This window comes from Athene cunicularia (assembly GCF_003259725.1).
Source record: "Athene cunicularia isolate RWA chromosome Z unlocalized genomic scaffold, athCun1 chrZ_part1, whole genome shotgun sequence".
In the NCBI taxonomy this organism is placed as follows: domain Eukaryota; kingdom Metazoa; phylum Chordata; class Aves; order Strigiformes; family Strigidae; genus Athene; species Athene cunicularia.
This window is the reverse complement of record NW_020799142.1, coordinates 11064585-11086113: the sequence shown is the minus strand read 5'-3', so window position 1 is coordinate 11086113 and position 21529 is coordinate 11064585. Positions and strand designations below refer to the sequence as shown.

Below are 21529 nucleotides of genomic sequence, written 5' to 3'. Positions count from 1 at the left end.
GAGGTACAGAAATTTAATAGAGATTGAAAAGAACAAGTACTGAGAAAATAAAAAAGGCTTAATGAAGGGACAATATCACCATGATTCTTTTCCTTAGAAGCACAGCAATTCCCCATTCCCAGATCCTAGGAAATGACTGGCATATGACTCCTCTCTGCAGCTTCCTCAGGAGGGCAAGTGGAGAGGGAGGTGCTGATCTCTTCTTTGCAGGATCCAGTGGCAAGACACATGGGAACAGTTTAAAGCTGCACCAGGGGAGGTTTAGACTGGACATGAGGACACACTTCTTTACCGAGAGGGTGGTCAAACACTGGAACAAGCTTCCTAGAGAGATGGTTGATGCCTCAAGCCTGTCGGTGTTTAAGAGGCATTTGGACAATGCCCTTAATGATATGCTTTAACTTTTGATCAGGCTTGAGTTGGTCAGGCAGTTGGACTAAATGATCATTCTAGGTCCCTTCCAACTGAATCTATTCTATTCTATAAAATACACTGAGAGTTTGAATTACTAAACAATTATGCAATCTGGAATTGTACCACTGCATATTCAAAAAAACAGCACATGTGGAAATAAAAGTGTCAGAATTCTAGATACAAGTGGAAAGACTACACAAAGTTAGCCTTGCACACAGTGTTTTGCACTCTGCCCCCCCCCCCCCCTCTCATAGATCTACTTACAGCAAAGTAACTTCAGTTAAGAGGATGTAAATATTCTCATTTGTGAAACTGTGAGATGTTCACTGAATTATGAAACATCAGGTTTTGTACAGCACACTTACAGTTTGTGGTAAAATGAGATACAGGTCTTGATTATGGGTTCCAATGTGTTACATGAAAAATAAAAGATTAATAATAGATCTTTTTGCTATTTGCATAGAATAGTATGCCTGTAACATAGCAAAAGATAAAAAAATGTTTCAAAGCAGTGTTCTACAGCTATAAATACTAGCAGAATAGAAATCAAAGAGATGTTACTTATGAAGTTACTTTTACTTCTCAAAATGCTCCATTTCTGATAAATAGTATTACTTCCTAGAACAAATATAACTGATAGCAAAGTAACATGTAACAGAAGCCACATTTAAAATTTTTACAGTGAAAATCTGTACAGGACAGGACATTTTTTTATTCACTGTATGCATTGTCTCAAGGGAGATAAAACTTTCTTTTCCTGAAGAGATTACAAAACCTCCTCTTTGATCTGTTTCACAACGTCATTCTAAATCTAAAACAGTTTATAGGATAAAGTGAAATGTCTGCAATTTAAAGAAGGGTTTTTTTCATGCATACCCCCCTGCTGATTGAGACTCTGCATTTCCCTTTCTCTGCGATCTAGTTCAGCTGCTTTTCTTTCCAATTCTTCTTGACGCTTTAGCAGTTCTGCCTGGGCCAAGGCATGCTCCTGAACAAAATAAGCATTGTTAAGTATTGATAAAAAATGTGAACACAAAATAAATATTCCAAGTCTATTTTCTATAATTAAGCATCTCCAGTTATGGATGAAGACTGACCTAATACTGCACGAATTCGTGCATTTACTGATTAAAGGCAGTATTAATGTTCATAAATCATTAGGAAAGCAATGCTTTATAAAATACATCATTCCAGAAGTGTATTTAAATAATTAAAAGGAATCTAGTGCCTGGAAGTTAGACAAACCTTTGCAATTTGTGTGTAAGCAGGTGGTTCTTCTGTTGGTTTCATTATTGCTGGCTGGGTACTGGGTACATTAGGCATTTTCACATTTCCTGGAGGAGGCTAAGAAAACAAGAGACAATTATAGGGAAACAATTTCCTATTCTAATAAACATCTTTTCATAACTCTGTAAGAACCAGTCTAGTTGTTTTAAAGGATGTGTTACTGATAAACTGAAAATCTGATATGCTGTCTGCAATATTTATAACTAGGAAAAAAGTTAACTATATTCTGTGGTGCAGTGTTTTGCTTATTTGCTTTTACACTGCACTACTTGCTGTAAATATACATGGAATTTTAGGGTTCAGTAGAAAGTAATTTTGTTCAGACATAAGTAAGGACAGTTATTGTTTAAGAGAACTGCAGGACTTAACAGTGATCTATTCTTATTCTGAAACACAATGCCATTTTATTACTAATGTATTCCACAGCTTTCTACATAACAAAGGCTTGTATCACCTGGCTAATTAGAGAAGCAATGTACCATATTAAATTTTCCAATTCAAGATCCATAACCGATTTCTTAACTACTCCACCAGTACGTACTGTAGTATCTAGCCTCAAGTACCACTGGCACTTTGTTCAATTGGTTACTACCTATAAGAATACAGCTTACAAGAACCTTTTAGTAGCTCAGTGCTCTTTTTTAAATAAATACTCTCCTGCTTATTCCCATTTGTCATCTTCTCTGACTTTCTCCACATCTCTATTGTGCACAATGTTAACCAGTAGCTATCAAACCAAGGAAAAAACTACTGCCTAGACTTAAGTCATCAATTGAACTTTTCAAAGCAGTCCAGTGTAGCACTACTATGATGTTATTTTATTCTTAAATATGCTTGGGGGGAAACTACAGTTCTTTCTTTGTGGAGAGCTGGCAACATGAAAGGCTTCCCTGTTCTGTGATCCTGTAAGAAAGATAACCACTTGTTCCTAATAAGACCAAAATCAAGAACAAAAATATGGTGAGTAGTGTGATGTTTGATACAAAAGTACCTTAAAACAAAGCATGAATCAACTAAATACCACTAATGTAGCAAATTATAACTTGGCCCAGATTATCTGCATCTTTTCTAACCATCTTTTGAAATACAGAAATGCAATACACAGAGGAGAAAACATCATGCCTGAGTAAACTCCACCTCTGTGTGTTATATTGCAGCATATCTCAGCAACATCAGCTGATTCCAGCATTTTAAAATTATCTTTCCACCTCATACATCAGCTCCTAACAGAATAACCTCATACATCAGCTCCTAACAGAATACTGATATATCAAAGAGGTCTCATTTCTCAAAAATGCTCGGTGAGTTAAGATCTTCACCCTAAGAAAGATTAGCCAGTGCTGTAAGACGTAGACAGCTGAAGACTAAGTGCCAGGTCCTGCACTTGGGTCACAACAACCCCACACAACGCTACAGGCTTGGGGAAGAGTAGCTTTAGAGCTGCCTGACAGAAAAGGACCTGGGGGTGTTGGTCAACAGCCAGCTGAATATGAGACAGCAGTGTGCCCAGGTGGCCAAGAAGACCAACAGCATCCTGGCTTGTATCAGAAATAGGGTGGCCAGCAGGACTAGGGAAGCGATCATCCCCCTGCACTCAGCACTGGTGAGGCTGCACCTCGAACACTGTTCAGTTTTGGGCACCTCCCTATAAGAAAAACACTGAGGTGCTGGAGTGTGTTCAAAGAAGGGCAACAAAGCTGAGGAGGGTTCTAAAGCACAAGTCTTGTGAGGAGTGGCTGAGGAAACCGGGGTTATTCAGCCTGGAGAAAAGAAGGCTGAGGGCAGATCTTACTGTTCTCTGTAACTACCTGAAAGGAGGTTGTAGCGAGGTGGTGATGGTCTCTTTTCCCAAATAGCAAGTGATAGGACAAGAGGAAACAGACTCAAATTGTGCCAGGGGAGGTTTAGATTGGCTATTAGGAAAAATTTCTTCACCAACAGATTTGTCAAGCATTGGAACAGGCTGCCCAGGAAAGTGGTTGAGTCACCAACCCTGGTGTAGATGTGGTCCTTAGGGACATGGTTTAGTGGTGGACTTGGCAGCGTTAGATAAACAGTTGAACTCAATGATCTTAAGGGTCCTAAAATGATTCTATGAAGCTGATTAAAGACAGTTAATAGTGCTATTCCTTACGTTGGAGTGTTCCGTGATAAGAAAGAAGGCTTGTATGAGAACTCCTACCAAAACTAGACATTTATCACCTTCTGCTTCAAATACAAGATACAAAACTTGCAGCAGAGTAACAAAAAGATACTGAACAAAAACTCTTATGCATTATGCATTGTAGGCCAGAGCAGTGATACAAAAGCCGAAAGTCTGATTATGATAGCTTCATCGCTAAAGTAACAATAGCTTTGAAAACATAACTCATAAGCAGCTGCCTGCTAAACTAATGAGTAAAACTGTTCACAGTCTCCAGCAAGCACTGCAGTAGTCCTCCAATAATACTGTAAGAAGTTATAGTACCTGTAATAGTGTAAAAAGGTGGATTGTCAGACTAGAAAATATTTGAACAATGAATTCAAAATATTCATCGTTGAAAGATGCTTTGTCCAAATAGCCTACAATGCTGCTAATGACTAGAACATGCATATATGCTTATGAATAAAGGAACCAATCAGAAAGCTCACTAGAGCTACATAATCAAAGACATTAGCCAACAGCATAGACGATATATGACATTAATATGGAAATAATTATGTACAAGATTCTTCCAATTCAGATTTCTACATTGTTTAGGTTCCACTATATGCTAGCTGGCCATCTGTATGGTGTTAGACTTGCTGTCTACTGTGCATGCAATGACAATTGTGTAAAATACCCAGTGCCTAGTTAAGAGCCTGTGCTCCCTAGAAGAAATGAGACCACACCAGTGATTTGTATAAGGGGCTGTGCATCCTGGAATCCTAAGTCAAGAAGAGCTGGGGAACAAAAGCTGTTAGATGTTACAAATGCTACCCATTCCAGCAGACACTGAGACCTGGGGACTCCCCCTTTCCAACTGCTGGAGCCCAGCCCAACACACCCTAAGACCTTCTGAGGGCTCTTCATTCCAAGCTGATAGAGACAGCTATGGCCTTCCTGTTTCCAGCTTCAGCTAGTAGCAAGCTGAGTGCCTTTAACAACACCCCCACATAACATTATCCAAACTACATAGAACACAGGTACACAGTCACAACCCATTCCTCTCCAGCTGATCAGCACTGAAGTTCTCTATTGAAAGCACATGCCTCACTCAAGATTTACAAGCACACCAACAGTTGCAGATCCCTCAGAGTGGCAGGCCCTCAGCCTGTCTGATATAGCTGCCTGGATCTGGAGCTCTCTTACCTGGTATATGGGTTTCCTCCCCTTCGCCAGCTAGCCCAGCTTGACATTCACTGGAAAATTCATGCACTCATACACTCATGTCACAAGCAACCTCCACATCTGCAGCTCCCTCAAACGCCAGCATGGGCTCTCAGCTTATCATACGTCCAAGTCCAGACTACAGACTGCCTTACTTACTTTTGGCTCAGTCTTTGAGGCTTTCCAGAGAGATTTTTCTCCTATTTGGCAGTTAGTCCAGCTTGAAGTTTGCTGGTGAATTACACATATATACACAGAGGAAAACACACTGGTCCTTCAAATGCTGGAAATTCAAACACATGGGCCCTGTGACGCATGGTCCCTCCAGCTGTTGACACCCAGATGCTCAGCTGTTGAAAAAAACGAACGTATGGACCACTACTACTTCGGGTCTGACCATGCTGCTGACACCTAAGTCTCTCACTCTAGTCTCTCCAGTTGCTGGCCCCTAGACTTTGCAGCACTCACAGATGTGGTAGTGTGAAATGTCACAAAAAGAGAATTAAGAAAGGATTTAACAATAACTGCAATGATTAGGAACATGGCTGTCAGACAAGTGTACTAACTTCTCCAGTCTCCTTATTGCTCCTCCCCAGACTCCAACTGTTCCACATCTTTGACCACTGCCCTTGTTGTGGTTTAACCACAGCCGGCAGCTAAATACCACACACCCACTCACTCCCCCCATTGCCCAGTGGGATGGGGGAGAGAATCAAAAGGAAAAAAAAATAAATCCATGGGTTGAGACAGTTTAATAGGACAGAAAAGAAAGGGAAAATAACAACAAAAACAATAATTAGAATATACGAAACAAGTAATGCGTAATTCAGTTTCTCACCACCTGTTGACCAACGTCAGCCTGAGCAGCAGCCTCCAGCCAGCTTTACCCCTAGTTTATATACTGAACATGACTTCATTTGGTATGGAATATCCCTTTGGGTCAGCCACCTTGGCTGTGTCTCCTCCCAGCTTCTTGTGCATCTCAGCCTACTCACTGGTGGGGTGGGGTGAGAAGCTGAAAAGTCCTTGATTCAGTGTAAACGCTGTTTAGCAACAACTAAAAGATCAGTGTGTTATCAACATTATTCTCTTCCTAAATCCAAAACACAGCACTGTACCAGCTACTAGGAAGAAAATCTACTCTATCCCAGCCAAAACCAGGACACTTCTAAATATTACTTAACAAATTTTGCACAGTCCCACAGACTCCCCTCAACTATCCATAATATTCATGCTTATCTTGTTTCTTCCTTATCAGTTAAAAAGTCCATGTTGACCCTTTTCAAAGTCCCTAAATTAGTGTCTGAAGAATTCCAGTCTTCCATTTTGCCTCTGTTATATCTTATCTATCAGGTTTGTGCTTCTGCCTTTGTTTACTGCTTTCCCTTTTACTTATTACTCCCTTATAACTGAAATAAGTCTATAACCTTAATGAAGCAGATGCTCTCACATTCTACATACCCTTACAGTAACCAGTATGACTGACTTGATTACTTGGACCATCATGGAGGTTTGCAACTGAAAGGCTACCATAACTTTTACAAGGATGGTACGTGATTAAGAATCATGCATACCTTTGGATACTCTGTAATAATATGACTGGGATTATGATCCTCCTTCAGGCCTTAGACCCTCAAAAACCATACAGTCATATCATTGTAGTAACCTGAAGGAAGACAGTCCAGGCTTACTATTTCAAGAACTGCAATGCAAGGAAACAGCTGCCCTTAGTCTCATGATGTTGTTAGAGCTGTTAGAGCTGTGTGCTACAGTCCATTACTTAACACAGGAATGGTGCAGTAATCAAGGCAACTTCCATGTCTGTTTGAAGGTTAAAGCCCCTATAACAAAATAAACCATAACCAAACAGAAAGTCCAACCAAACAACAAAAACCCATTTATGATTAGTAAACTGTTTCCGTTTGGGCTTTTGTTAGGGGTCTCAGAATTGGCTGTGTTTGAGATGATCTATGGTGATCTGAATGATAAGTAGTCACCCATGGACCCAGATCAGGCCCCTTGCACACACCTGATGTGGTAAAAGTTCCTGTAGAGCGCACCAGAAGCACACTCAAAAGCATTGGCAATAGTGTCCTGGTGGACAGACACCCATACTCTAACAGTGGATGGAGTGGTTGGCAAGCTCCGGCAATATGAGGGAAATCTCCCTTCATCTCAACATCCCTGGGTCTCAGCTGTGGAGGAACTGTCTCAGAGGGTCCAGAGAGTGGAAGAGGACATGTCCTACATTCCACCTGCACGGGCTGATGTCTCAACCATTAGAAGTAAACATTTCCCCACCCAAGAGAAAGGCAGCAGAAGGCACACACCATGAGGCACCCTGTGGTTTTTCCTCCGCAACCATGGAGAAAACATGAGGAGGTGGGATGGACAGCCCACTGCTGCCCTAGCTGCACGAGCAGAGCAGCTGAAAGGGAAGACCATCACAAAAGGGGAGTCCTCCAAAAAAAGCGCAGCTCCAGTGTCCAGTCAGAAATCCCCCAGGCAGAATAGAATGGTGAACGTTATCTCTGACCCTCTTGAAGGGACCAGTGACCAGTAAATCATTCTTGCAAGAAGTGAGTGATGATGAGCAGGATTAGAGGGGCCCTGCCTCCAGCCAGGTGGAGGAAAGGGATAATCGGATTTACTGGTCAGTGTGGATCCGATGGCCTGGCACGTCAGACCCACAAGAGTATAAGGCTTTGGTGGACACTGGCGCACAGTGCACCCTGATGCCAACGAGCTACAGTGGGATTGAATCCATCTGCATCTCCGGAATGACAGGGGGATCCCAACAGCTGACCCTACTGGAGGCTGAAGTGTGCCTGACTGGGAAGGACTGGCATAAGCACCCCATTGTGACTGGCCCAGATGCCCCGTGCATCCTGGGCATAGACTATCTCAGGAGAGGGTACTTCAAAGACCCAAAAGGGTACCGATGGGCTTCTGGTGTAGCTGCCCTGGAGGAGGTTGAACAGTTGTCCACCTTACCCGGCCTCTCAGAGGATCCCTCAGTGGTGGGGCGGCTTAAGGTTGAGGAGCAGCGAGTGCCGATTGCTACCAGGACGGTGCAGCGGCGGCAGTACCGCACCAACCAAGATTCCCTGGTCCCCATCCATCAGCTGATCCGTCAACTAGAAAGCCAGAAGGTGATCAGCAAAACTCACTCACCCTTCAACAGCCCTATATGGCCAGTGAGAAAGCCTAATGGTGAACGGAGGCTAACTGTGGGCTACTGTGGCCTGAATGAAGTTACGCCAGCAATGAGTGCTGCAGTGCCGGACATGCTAGAGCTCCAGTATGAACTGGAGTCGAAAGCAGCCAAGTGGTACGCCACGATTGACATTGCTAATGCATTCTTCTCCATTCTGATAGCACCAGAGTGCAGGCCACAGTTTGTGTTCACTTGGAGAGGCATCCAGTACACCTGGAATCGATTGCCCCAGGGGTGGAACCACAGCTCCACCATTTGCCATGGACTGGTCCATACTGCACTGGGGAAAGGTGGGGCTCCAGAACACCTGCAGTACATTGATGACATCACTGTATGAGGGGACACAGATGAGGAAGTCTTTGAGAAAGGGAAGAAGATAACTGAAATCCTCCTGAAGGCCAGCTTTGCCATTAAGCAAAAGAAAGTCAAGGGGCCTGCAAGGGAAATTCAATTCCCAGGAATAAAATGGCAAGATGGGCGTCGCCACATCCCAATGGAGGTGATAAACACGATCACAGCCATGGCCCCACCAACCTCTAAAAAGGAGACTGTCTTTCCTGGGCGCTGTGGGGTTCTGGAGGATGCACATCCCGAACTACAGCCTGATTGTGAGCCCTCTCTACCACGTAACCCGTAAGAAGAACAATTTTGAACGGGGTCCTGAGCAACAACAATCCTTTGAACAAATTAAGCGGGAGATTGCCCAAGCAGTAGCCCTTGGGCCAGTCCGGGAAGGGCAGGAGGTTAAGAACATGCTCTACACTGCAGCCGGGGAGAATGGCCCTACTACCTGGAGCCTCTGGCAGAGAGCACCTGGAGAAACCCGAGGCCGACCTCTGGGCTTTTGGAGCTGGGGATACAAAGGCTCCGAAGCTAATTACACACCAACTGAGAAGGAGATACTGGCAGCGTACGAAGGAGTTCGGGCTGCCTCAGAAGTGGTCGGCACTGAAACACAGCTCCTCCTGGCACCCCGACTGCCGGTGCTGGGGTGGATGTTCAAAGGAAAGGCCTCCTCCACACATCATGCAACAGATGCCACGTGGAGTAAATGGGTTGCATTGATAACACAACAGGCTTGAATAGGGAACCCCAGCCGCCCAGGGATACTAGAGGTGATTACGAACTGGCCAGAGAGCAAAGATTCTGGGATGTCACCAGAACAGGAGGTGACACGTGCTAAGGAGGCCCCACCATATAATGAGCTGCCGGATGAGGAGAAGTGATATGCCCTGTTCAGTGATGGGTCTTGTCGCACTGTGGGAAAACACTGACAAAGGAAGGCTGCTGTGTTGAGTCCCACACGATGGGTCACTGAAGCTGCTGAGGGACAGGGTGAATCGAGCCAGTTTGCAGAGGTGAAAGCCGTCCAGCTTGCTTTGGATATTGCTGAGCGGGAAAAGCGGCCAAGGCTCTACCTCTACACCAACTCATGGGCAGTGGCGAATACCCTGTGGAAATGGTTGCAGCAATGGAAGCAGAACAACTGGCAACGTAAGGGTAAAACCGTCTGGGCTGCTGAAGTATGGCAGGATACTGCAGCCCGTGTGGAAAACCTCGTTGTGAAGGTGCGCCATGTGGATGCCCACATACCCAAGAGTCGGGCCACTGATGAACATCGACACAACCAGCAGGCAGACCAAGCTGCTAAGATTAGAGTGGCTTAGGTGGACTTGGACTGGCAGCGCAAAGGTGAACTGTTCATAGCTCGGTGGGACCATGAAACCTCGGGCCACCAAGGTAGGGATGCAACATACAGGTGGGCTTGAGATCGAGGGGTGGACCTCACCATTGACACCATCGCACAGATCATCCACGGATGTGAGACGTGTGCTGCAATCAAACATGCCAAGCGGGTGAAGCCCCAGCGAAATGGAGAGTGATGGCTGAAATATAGATATGGAGAGGCCTGGTAGATCTACTACATCACACTGCCACAGACCCGCCTCAGGAAGCTCCACGTGCTCACAATGGTGGAAGTAACCACTTGGTGGCTGGAAGCTTACCCAGTGCCCCACGCCACTGCCCGGAACGCCATCCTGGGCCTTGAAACCCAAGTCCTGTGGCGACACGGCACCCCAGAGAGAATTGAGTCAGACAACGGGACCCACTTCTGAAACAACCTCATAAATGCCTGGGCAAAAGAATATGGCATTGAGTGGGTCTACCATATCCCCTACCATGCACCAACCTCTGGGAAGATCGAGCGCTACAATGGACTGTTAAATACCACATTGAAAGCACTGGGAGGTGGCACCTTCAAAGACTGGGAAACGCATCTAGCAAAGGCCACCTGGCTAGTCAACACAAGAGGATCTGCCAGTCGAGCTGGCCCGGCTCACTCAAAACCTCCCCGTGCTGTAGATGGGAACAAAGTCCCTGTGGTGCGCATGAGGAATACATTGGGAAAAATGGTCTGGTTTAGTCCTGCGCCAGGCAAAGGTAAAGGCAAACCCATCCACAGGATTGCTTTTGCCCAAGGACCTGGGTGCACCTGGTGGGTGATGCAGGACAATGGAGAGGTCCGATGTGTACCACAGGGGGACTTCATTCTGGGTGAGAATATGCCATGAATTATGCTGTGCCTTTGTAAATTATTACTTTGTTATTGTTAACTGCTAAATGGCAGCTGGACATGACACAGATGGTATAGAATAAAGGGGTGGATTATGTCCTGGTTCAGCTAGGATAGGGTTAGATTTCCCCAGCAGAGAGAGCAGGGGAAGGGATCTCCAGCCGGGTTATTCATACCATGCTGGCATCAGGTCCAGGTGTGGAGCCTTTTTTACTTGCTCTTTGGTGGGCTCGGTGGTGGGAACCTGTTTCCATGACCAATTAGCGGTATTTCTCTGTATATCGTTTGTCTTGTTCACTATTATTGTTGTTTATTGTCATTATCATTGCTACTGTTGTTGTTCACATTGTTTATCACACTGTTGTATTAAATTTCTTCTTATTTTAACCCAGGGTTTGTGCCTCACTGCCAGCCTGACCGGCTCTGGGTGGGGGAGGGGCAATGGCAACACACTCTCCAGTCCCGGCAGGGCTTAAACTGCAACACTTCCACTTTTCTAAGGCTGTCTCACCCCAGCAGCACACTTGACAAAGCATCAAAAAGCCCACGTTTAGTCTGTTCTTATGGTACATCTAAGCAGCTATTTTTGAGCTACAATAAATGCGTCTACACCATTCATGAATGTTATTGTGTGTATAGTATCACTCTTGAGTTATTTAATATCACTTGATGATATTAGTGCCAATGTTAGAAAAAGCGGAGATAGTCAGAGGTAATAAGAAAAAGGTAAGAAAAAAATCATGTATCTGCTTCAACATCTGCTGTTCATTTTTGCTGGGTATCACTTCAGAATTTCTGCTAGGTTGATATATATATATTAAGAATACAATCCTAGCAAAAGTTGCATTCCAGACATTGTATTCACAGGATACAGACAGCTGCTGAAATACAGTAGTATTTCTTCATTACGTACAGAAGAAGCCATGAGCGTTTCTGTATACTACTGTGTTTTCATAATTACTTCACTTCATAATGTGTGCACAGGGGAATAAAGTGCAAGTACTCAAACTTACCTCAAATGGTAGTTCAATATTGCTTCAATGTGATTATTTTTCCAGGTTATTATTCAAAAAATCACAACTCAATGCACAATAGGCATAGGTAGTATAAATCATCTTCTATGGATCAAGAATCTAATGAAGAACACATTGTTATCATAAAATGTCTCAAGTTGGAAGAGACATGTAAAGATCACTGAGTCCAACTCCCTGCTTCTCACAGGACTACCTAAAACTAAACCATATGGCTAAGAATGTCATCCAGATGCTCCTCAAACTCTGACTGGCTTGGGGCTGTGACCACTTCCCTGGGGAGCCTGTTCCAGTGACTGACCACCGTCTCTGTTAAGAACCTTTTCCTAATATCCAGCCTGAACTTCCCCTAACACAGCTTCATCCCATCTCCTCGTGTCCTGTTGCTGGTCACCAGAGACCTCCCCCTCTGCTGCTCCCCTTGAGGAAGTTGTAGGCTGCAGTGAGGTCACCTCTTGGCCTTCTCTTCTCCAAGATGAACAAGCCAAGTGACCTCAACCATTCCTCCTAGGTCTTGCCCTCAAGACCTTGCACCATCTTTGTTGTCCTTCTCTGCACCACTCCTTTTATATTGAGGCAACCCAAAGTGCACACAGTACTCGAGGTGGGGCTGTACCAGTGCAGTGTAGAGGGGACAATCACCTCTCTGGACTGTATGGCTATGCTGTGCTTGATGCGCCCCAGGACACAGCTGGCCCTTTTGGCTTGCCATCAACCCATATCCTCAGATCTCTTTCTGCAGGGCTGCTCTCCAGCCTCTCATCCCACAGTTTGTACAAGTTACCAGAATTAACCCACCCCAGGTACATAATCAGGCAGTGACTCTTCTTATAGGGGTTGTGACTGCTCAGTCTATTCACATCTCTTTGTAAGGCCTCTCTACCCTTGAAAGAGTCCATAACTCCTCCTAGTTTACTATCATCGGCAAACCTACTGTGGCAGGTGCATCCACCCAGTAAAACGGAGACTCTTGGCTGCTGAGGTGTAGCAGCTGGGGGCTGCATTTGTTCTCAGGGCCTCATGGCAACTGGGGCTTTTGGACAATGGGAGCCACTATTGACTACAGGTCAGATTCGGCCTGGGGATCAATGGAGTCCCCTGGGCAATCCATTTTGAACTTGTCCCCTGGAGCAGCAGCTGCAGTCAAGGACTCTCCCCTTGGGTCAGGACCAAGGGAGTCAGTTGCCCCTTGGATCAGGACTCTCCCCTTGGCCCAAGGAAACTCTTCAAGGTGCCTTGGCTTGGGATTCTGCCTTGAACAGGTCCTCAAGGGTGAGAGCCCTCACTTGTCAGGTGAGCGATACAGTGTTTTTTGGTTGTCGTTAAACCCCAGGGAGCGGGGCTTTGTAAAGCATTTGGAGTTGTCATTAAACCCCAGGGAGCGGGGCTTTGGCATGTGTTCTGGGTTGCCATTAAATCCTAGAAAGCTGTTCTGTTCTCCTCTCACAGACATTCGAACCAGTAATTTCTGGAGAGCTAGTTAACTGTGTTAATTTTTTTTATTTTTGGTGCTTGGTTGTTTGAGAGCATCTGTAACACCTACTTAACGTACATTAGACTCCTGTGTGCAGATCATTTATAAAAACATTGAAGAGAACTGGCCCTAAAATTGAACCCTGGGGAGCCCTTGGGGTGACTGGCCACCAGGCTGATGTAACCAACTTAGTGAAAATACTTTGAGTCCAACCCGTCAACCAATTGCTCACCCAATGTATTATGGTCTTGTCTAGCTGTGTGCTGGACATTGTCTGGCAGGATACTGTGAGAGACAGTATCAAAAGCTTTGCTAAAACCCCAAAACTTCACATCTACTAGCTTCCCTTGGTCAACTAGATGGGTGACCTTTTCATAAAAGGAAATTAAGTTGGTTAATGAGGACTTTCCCCTTGTGAACCTGTGCTGGCTATGACCAATTACTGCATTGTCTCTCCAGTGTTTTTCAGTAACTCCCAGAATAACCTTCTTCATAATTTTAACAGGCACTGAAGTGAGACTGACATGCTGGTATTTACCAGGGTCTTCCTTTTTAACCTCCTTGAAAACTATAACATTTGTTAGCTTCCAGTCAACCAGTACCTTTCCAGACTCCCAAGACCATTGAAAAATAGTGGAAAGAGGTCCCATGATAACATGAGCCAGCTTTTCCAGCACCCTGGGATGAATCCCATCAGGCCCCATAGACTTATGTGCATCCAGCTGGATCACCGAGTCTAAAACAACTTCAGAGTCAGCTAGGAGTTTGTCATGCCCCCAGTCACAAGGCTCCAGGGGTCCCAGGGTCCATCACTGGTGTTAAAGATAGAGGCAAAGAAGGCATTAAACATCTCTGCTTTGTCACCATACCTATTTGTAAAGTGATTGACCTCATCAAGCAATGGACCAATATTATTCCTGATCCTTCTTAACACATTTTTAAAAGTTTTTGTTGTCCTTCACAGTGCTGGCCAGCTTGAACTCTGATCAAGCATGAATTTTCTCCCTACAGTGGTGAACAGCATCTCTGTAGGCCTCCTGTGTCACCTGTCCCTGCTTCCTATGTCTGTACAATTTCCTCTTCCACCCGAGTCGTAGAAGACTCCTGCTCAGCCAAACCAGCCTTCTGCCCTGCTTGCTTGACTTCCAACATTTTGGAATTCCCTGACCCCTGTGTTCTTAAAAAGGTGACAAGCATGCAACTGTTTTAAAGTCAGGTTGCACTGTCTTCCTGCCAAACTGAAGTACTCATTTCTGTAACCATAATCAAAGCTGAGAAGCATAAAAAGCCACACAGCTACTCAACATGAAACAAACAGAAGTATCCAGCTTTGGAAAATTGTTCAGCTACCTAAAACTACAAAAAAAACCCTTCTGCAAAACAGAGCTGTACAGTTTGGGATTTTCCTAGAAGCAAGAAGTACTCCAGTTAAATCAGAGGGGGCACAACTTCAGGCTCTAGCACTGTGCAGCAGATCTGGAGAATTGCATGGACAAAAGTTCATCTGACATACAGGATTCTCTATTATTGCACTGACATAGGTAGTAAGAAAAGGGTACAGGCAAAAAGAAGATGAAAAAGTTATTTGTGTATCAGGATATCAGTATATCAGAAACTACTTTGTGTCTTTTGTCCTATATATTTCCCAGTATTCAGCAATCAGTGGAAAAACAGAAGTTCAATAAAAATGCATAAAAGGTAAACAAACAAGAATCAGGGAGAACAGAGGTTATGCATACCCGAGTCTTAATGCAGCCAACGTACTCAAAACAAGTGATTCTTCATATACACAATTAAAACACATTCAATAAAATTCAACAAAATAATAATTTATTGACTTGGTATACAAAACCGGAAGGCAGACAGTTCTTTGTACAGTTACTAAAAAAACAGTACAAAGCACAATTCTGGAAGTTAATGTCTCACATCAGTTTCTAAATATAGAGTAAGCACAGGTTTGCACTAATTGCCATCTCTTTAGTTAGCTAAATTAAGAACTAAGCTAACTTCATAAAATAAGTTGCAAAACAATTACAGTGAAAATACTTATTAGAATGTTACCTAGCATACATTAGGTTCCTTACATTCTGAAATAGAGATGTATTTGCAAGCTGTTGTATTGAAAATTATCTGCAGTTGCCCAAGTGTAGCAGATGCATGAAGTCTAAAACCGGAGGTATTCTGGAAAGCAATAGCTCAAATTTAAGTTTTTAAAAGGTTGGCAAAGACAAAAACTGTACGTAATAAATGTAAATCTTACTGAGAAAATACTATTATCAAGCAGTCAGATTAGAGCTATGTACAGGAGCAACTGATTTGCTATTTAGAACCAAAAGCAAACACCCACTTTCTAAGGTCACCTCAAATGTTTTATGAACACAAAAGATGCAAGTGGGAGAGACACACTTGGTCAATAGCTATCAAAACCCTGAAGATGTCAAACTAGGTATCTGCAGGAACTAGTTTTGGTAATTAACGGATATTTCATAAAGACACTGAGATCCATAACTACTAAGTAAGCAGAACAGAATTCTCATCTGTTAGTGTACTTTTGTCTATGTTATTATGATTTTTATTGACAGTATTTCTAGGAATAAAAATTGCTGAGCCACTTCAAAGGAATCCGGTGAATCTGGCACTTGCCAGGTAATTCTGTGAACCATGACCAACATCTTATGCAGTTCATACCAGAGCATCCCAAAAAGTACTGTTGTCTTTTGTCTCAGAAGTAGGTGAGTAGACACAGGCTTCTCAGTTGGCTTCAGGGAAGTAGAATTCAAGCTTCTTCCTTCCCTTCTCAAATTTAACAGTCTAATCCATCCTTCTGGAACATGGAAGACTTGGCCCCATGTCAGAAATAATGACAATTTGTAAACAAGTCTTGATCTATGTTTCTCACCTGAGCAGATTATCACAGTAATCCCATAAAAATTCTTTAATTTCTAATTTCGTATTTACTGGACAAAAGGTTGGCTTACTCACGTATCAGCATGAAGTTGTAGAATTCTGCTGTAATTAATACATAATTTATTAAATATAAGAATCAAACCAAATACATATTTGACTCCATTATGGATCAGTATACACATGAGGTTGTTGGGAAAAGATCATGCTGCTTTTATTACAGAATATGTTACGTTTTGGAACACAGCAAATTAATTAGATACTATGGGGGAAAAAAAGAAAATTACTGACAGAACTACCAAACACTGGAACAGATTGCCCAGAGAGGTCACAGGATCTCCATCCTTGTATATACTCAGAACTCCTCAGGACAAGATGCTGAGCAATGTGACTTAGTGACCAACTTTGAATAGGCAGATTGAGAAAGATGACCTCCAGAAGTCTACTGCAACCTGTGACTTCGCACTTATTCTGACATACCTGCCTGTGCACATGCGGTTGGTTGCCTGTCTCAGTGCTATCTGTAGTGTAGGGATTTGGGTGTGGAAGAGAGATACCCAACTGACTTAGAGCCTGCACAGGACTGATGAGACATTCACAAGACAGGTGGTCAGCAATTCTGTCTTTTTAAGATTAATTACTCAGACTTGTATTGTGAGAACTCCACTAACCTCCAGCCATCACTGGATAGTATCATATCATATCATGACATACAACCCATGTTTAGACAGGGGAACTAACTCAACTGTTTTTAGAGACTTTACTTCATAGATTCATAGTCTTTGACCCTCACTGACACATTATGATAAGGTACTTGTATCTTGAAATTCAACCGACACCACTTTACAACATCTCTTTTTGTTCTTACTGCAAATGGTACTTCTGGAATACATCTTTTTACTTCATACTCTGTTCTCACAGCTGCACTGGGGGAGGAAGAAAATTATTATGACCTCTGTTAAAGAGAAGAGGTTGGCTGGAGTTAAATGCTTGAAAGAAGTTATCTCTAACAGATTTCTTCATGTAGCTGAAACAGTTTATTTACTGGGGGTGGGTGGGTGACTTCCAAAAGAGGCAAGGTGTGAACAATCTCATTTCCCATCAACACTTCAGTGTGTTTGGATGCAAAAAAAAAAAGAGGGGAGCTGCCCAGGAATTTAAAGAAAATCCACTGAAATATGCCTCTTAAAAATTAAAAACACCCCAACTCCACTACTGATTTTTTCAAAAATTTTAATGCAGCAATTTGAAAGTGATTGCTATATGCATTATTACGCATATAGCAATATGCATTATTATACCTAGAACCAGGAAGGGACTAAAGGTCGTCTTTAACAATAGTTTCATTAAATCATGAAGCAGAAATACTAATTGCCTAATCTGATCTGTTCCTTGTCAATTTCAGAAACATGACAAAAGACAAAGTTATCTCCATGGTGACTATTAAGAGCTGGAAACAAAACCATTGAAGATGCAGGCAACGATATTTAATCTAACATTTATACCATTCACTGAAAATGTTGTTTGGTTTAACAATCAAAAATAAGCCAGGCTTTGAGACTTAGTAAGAAGGGGAAAAAAAAAAACAAAACCCACACCAAAAACCCAAACTCCTCCTGATTTCTCATGCTAGATATTAAGATGGTGACACTTGAGACCTAAAAATCTCCTGTGCCTATTCACTTTTCTCATTATGCCTTACGTGTTATTTTTCTATCAGATTTCCCACTGCACACGTGACAGATATAAGTTGACTGAGAAAAAGTGAATACACTGAAATACTTGGCAAAGGAAGAACACAACTGAACTAAGATAACAAGTGTCAGTATTGAGAGTCTGAAGTCACTTTCTCACAGAAGAAACACCCCTGTCTGGATTTGCAATGGAGAAATACTTCTGGAGTCCAGCATGATTTATTAACTCAAATTTGGAGGAAAACAGGAAAGAAGGTTAATGTTGTGTTAATGCTATAGATTGCAAGATACCATCTTACCATTACCACTAGAAGTCTGGATTTCTAACTGAAGCATACCATTCTCAGCTTCCTTAAAACTACAACTATACATTGTTACTCATGGTGAAACAAACACTATTTTACATCTTACAGTCTAGCAATTCCTAAATAAAGAGCACAGAGATTTCCAGGACATATTTTGCTACCATCAGCTTGTATCCTTTCTGCTCACTAGTGCTATTATGGTCTTCAAATGTTAGACATCAGGCTACCTGCACAGAACTGTTCAAGACGACTCAGCTCCCCAACAAAGGTAGAACAAGGAACAGCAACAAATCAAGGCCCCCAGAAATTATCTGAAGGATTCTGCTCTGAGCGGCACACAAAATGCCAACTTCTGTCCCTATTCTGATGGACACTGCAATCCTCCCAAGTCTAAAATCCACAGAACCTACTTCTACCTCTGTTCATCCAGTCTTTAAAGGCATTCACTTCCACTGCCTCTTTCCTTGCTCCTATCACATACAATTATTTGTACACGCATAGTACGTCCTTCTCTTGCATACAGAGGTGGCAGGAAAAGAGAGGTGAGAATATGGAACTGTGATAATATCCTTAGGTATCTAAGCAAATGCATGTAATTACAGAATACTTACATATTCAGCATCCACAAGGTACACAGAGAGGAAGGGGAGCATCATCTAAAGGTTATTATTGCACTCTTAGCTGAATACATACTTTATTCCTTCAGTCTTGCTTTTTGCAAAAATACCTGTGAAAGTTCTTTTCCTCTACAGAAAGAAAACTATCTGCTCATTCAATAAACAGTTTTTATCTATGGGATGTTAGAAAATTCACACTTAATTGAATGACAGTGCATGAATATAGCACATACTCAGTAGATATGAACATTGACTTAAAGATTTCCTCCATCCTCCCAATTTTTCTGTATGAGTGACATCTGTAATGAGCAATTAGAACACTTTATACATGCACAGCTGACTGTTCAAAGCCAGACAACCTTAGCTATATACTTGTTTTACTTTGCCCACTGAGCTATGTGTTAAAATAAGTACATAAGTAATAAAAAAGTCAGAGTAGCTTTAGATTTTTTCTTTCTTTTAACAAGACTTACTGTCTTTATAATTTATGGTCAATACAAAGCAATTCTGAGACTCTTCAAGCTTCAGGAAGATACATCAAGCATAATTCATCATATTGTCTTAGGAGAAAAAAATTTTGGGGACTTAATACTGTTGCTAGCTGTAAATATTCTGCCTTAATAAGTTGATCCAAGGCATACTCAAAACCAAGCTTCTTCCAGTCTAGGATTTTAACACTGTATGAAACCTTACAGTTGCATTGCAGAGACTCAAATGTTTAAGGGTCATTTAGATGAGATGTTGGGGGATATGGTGTAGGGGAGAACTTTGTAGAGTAGGGCTAATGGTTGGACTTGATGATCCCAAGGGTCTTTTCCAACCTGAATGATTCTATGATTCTATGAAATACCAACATTCCTTATCAGCATTTACCATAGGAAATAAGCCTACTTTTGAAAAATACAATATTTGTATGTTTGTAAGTTATACTGACAGACAACAATCATCCATACATCTTGCTAATCTTGTACAAGATCATTACTATCAAAAGTAACCACTGAAAAATGCTGTTTCTGTATGAATTTACTACCCCATTCACTGTATTTTCTCTCCGCCATGGGTGAAAATAAGCACAAGGTAAAATAAAACTAAACACATTAGAGGCAAAAAGCAACTGTGTTTCTTGGACATAAATTATTCCTTTTACTACAGCAAAACTACTCATAGCCTGTGGACTCTTACTTAAATGCAATTTTTTCTTATGCTGAGTGGCACCTTCATTAAGTGAAATGGAAGTCAAAAGCAAAACACTGGGGAAGTGTGCCACATTCACAAGCTTTAAAGCAAGTAAAATTCAGAAAAGCATAAGGATAGACTACCACAAGTCTTACTGAACAGGGGAAAAACTAAATTCTGGTTTGACACCCTTTCAGAGACACACTCTTCCTTAGAAGGCCAAAACTCACTTCAGTCAACCTAGCCACTCAATCCTCTAAATACTTTATGGGACTATCTGTCCTTACACATCTTACATTACCTCTAGTGAGCCCGTCACAGTCCCAAACTCTGAAAACAATACATCAAAAATCTTACCTAAAAAGATTAACAGCATGATTAAGAAATTAATATGCTTACTGTTCTCGAATCAGAGAAAGGATTGTACTCATCTAGCCCTGGAGGAACATTTCTTGTCACTTGTGTAACCGAAGGATCCTAGAAGAGAAAACAGGTCTGTAACTGTATGAATACATATATAAGCATCAAGTCAATACCTATATAATTATATCATATAAAACTCAGCTTTTGTTTTGATCTAAAAAATATTTGTTTTCACTAAAAAAGCCTGTAAACATCCATCTCTGTGTCTCCAAAATGGCTTAATTCCATTCTGAACTTCTTATAAACCTAGATTAAAAGAGTCTAAAACTCCATCTGTCATACTATTGACTTATAAGGAAAAAAAGCTCTCAATAGAGAAGGGAATAAAACTGTACCCTGTAATGCTGACCACTGGACTCCAATACCACACACCAAAAAGCAAAACAGAAAAAAAGAGCTTTCTGTAACTTGTTTTTCCCTACCCAGAAGTACCTCGAACACCTTCAGGAACAGGAAAAGCATTTCAGAAAAATGAAGCTGAGGAAACTGTCCCACAATTCCAAAAGCACCTCTGGTTTACCTTCTACCTAAACTGGTAAAATTAAGAAAAAGTGTAATTTTTTCCTCCAATGAACTATACAATAAGAAAGACTGCTTGAGGTTTAGGTTGAGGAAGCATTTTCAACAATGAAACATTTATCTGTGCTAGAGACAGGCAGGCTTGGTTCTGCAGAAGAGCTCGCTACCATGGATCACACTAACTTCGTATGAAGAAAAATTGTACTTATTCCATGTGAGGCCTGGTTCCACTATGTTGTTTCTGTGCATTAATTTAAGGGGTTTGCATCTTCAGAACATCAGAATGAATGAAAGAAAGGTTTTCTTGAAAATTAATAAATCCACTTATTTAGTATGGTTACATTTGTATTTACATAAATGTGCAAAACAAGTGTACAGTATTTTATATGTATATCAAATATACAAAATAGCTGTAACATACTATTTACTACTTATAACTCTTATGTATAGATATATATATTTCCTTAGCTTCCACAGTCTAGTTCCAACATTAGACAACAAACTGGAGTTGATAAAAACCAGGAAAGAACATAAGTATTTACAT

The 21529-nt window shown here is 42.0% G+C and overlaps 1 protein-coding gene across 3 annotated transcripts in view; it reads right to left on the bottom strand.

Annotated features, from left to right (window-relative positions):
* Positions 1-20553, bottom strand: part of SCAMP1 (secretory carrier membrane protein 1) — a 41835-nt gene extending 21282 nt beyond the window's left edge. For all 3 annotated transcript variants that reach the window (XR_003400057.1, XR_003400058.1, XM_026865390.1), the window contains exons 1-3: positions 20443-20553; positions 1660-1758; positions 1291-1402 (exon numbers count right to left, since the gene is read on the bottom strand). Coding sequence is in view for 1 of the 3 variants with exons in the window: in XM_026865390.1 (XP_026721191.1) it covers positions 1291-1402; positions 1660-1737 (190 nt within the window). In the remaining 2 variants the exon portion in view is untranslated. The remainder of the gene's footprint in view (positions 1-1290; positions 1403-1659; positions 1759-20442) is intronic.
* Between the last annotated feature and the right edge of the window lie 976 nt (positions 20554-21529).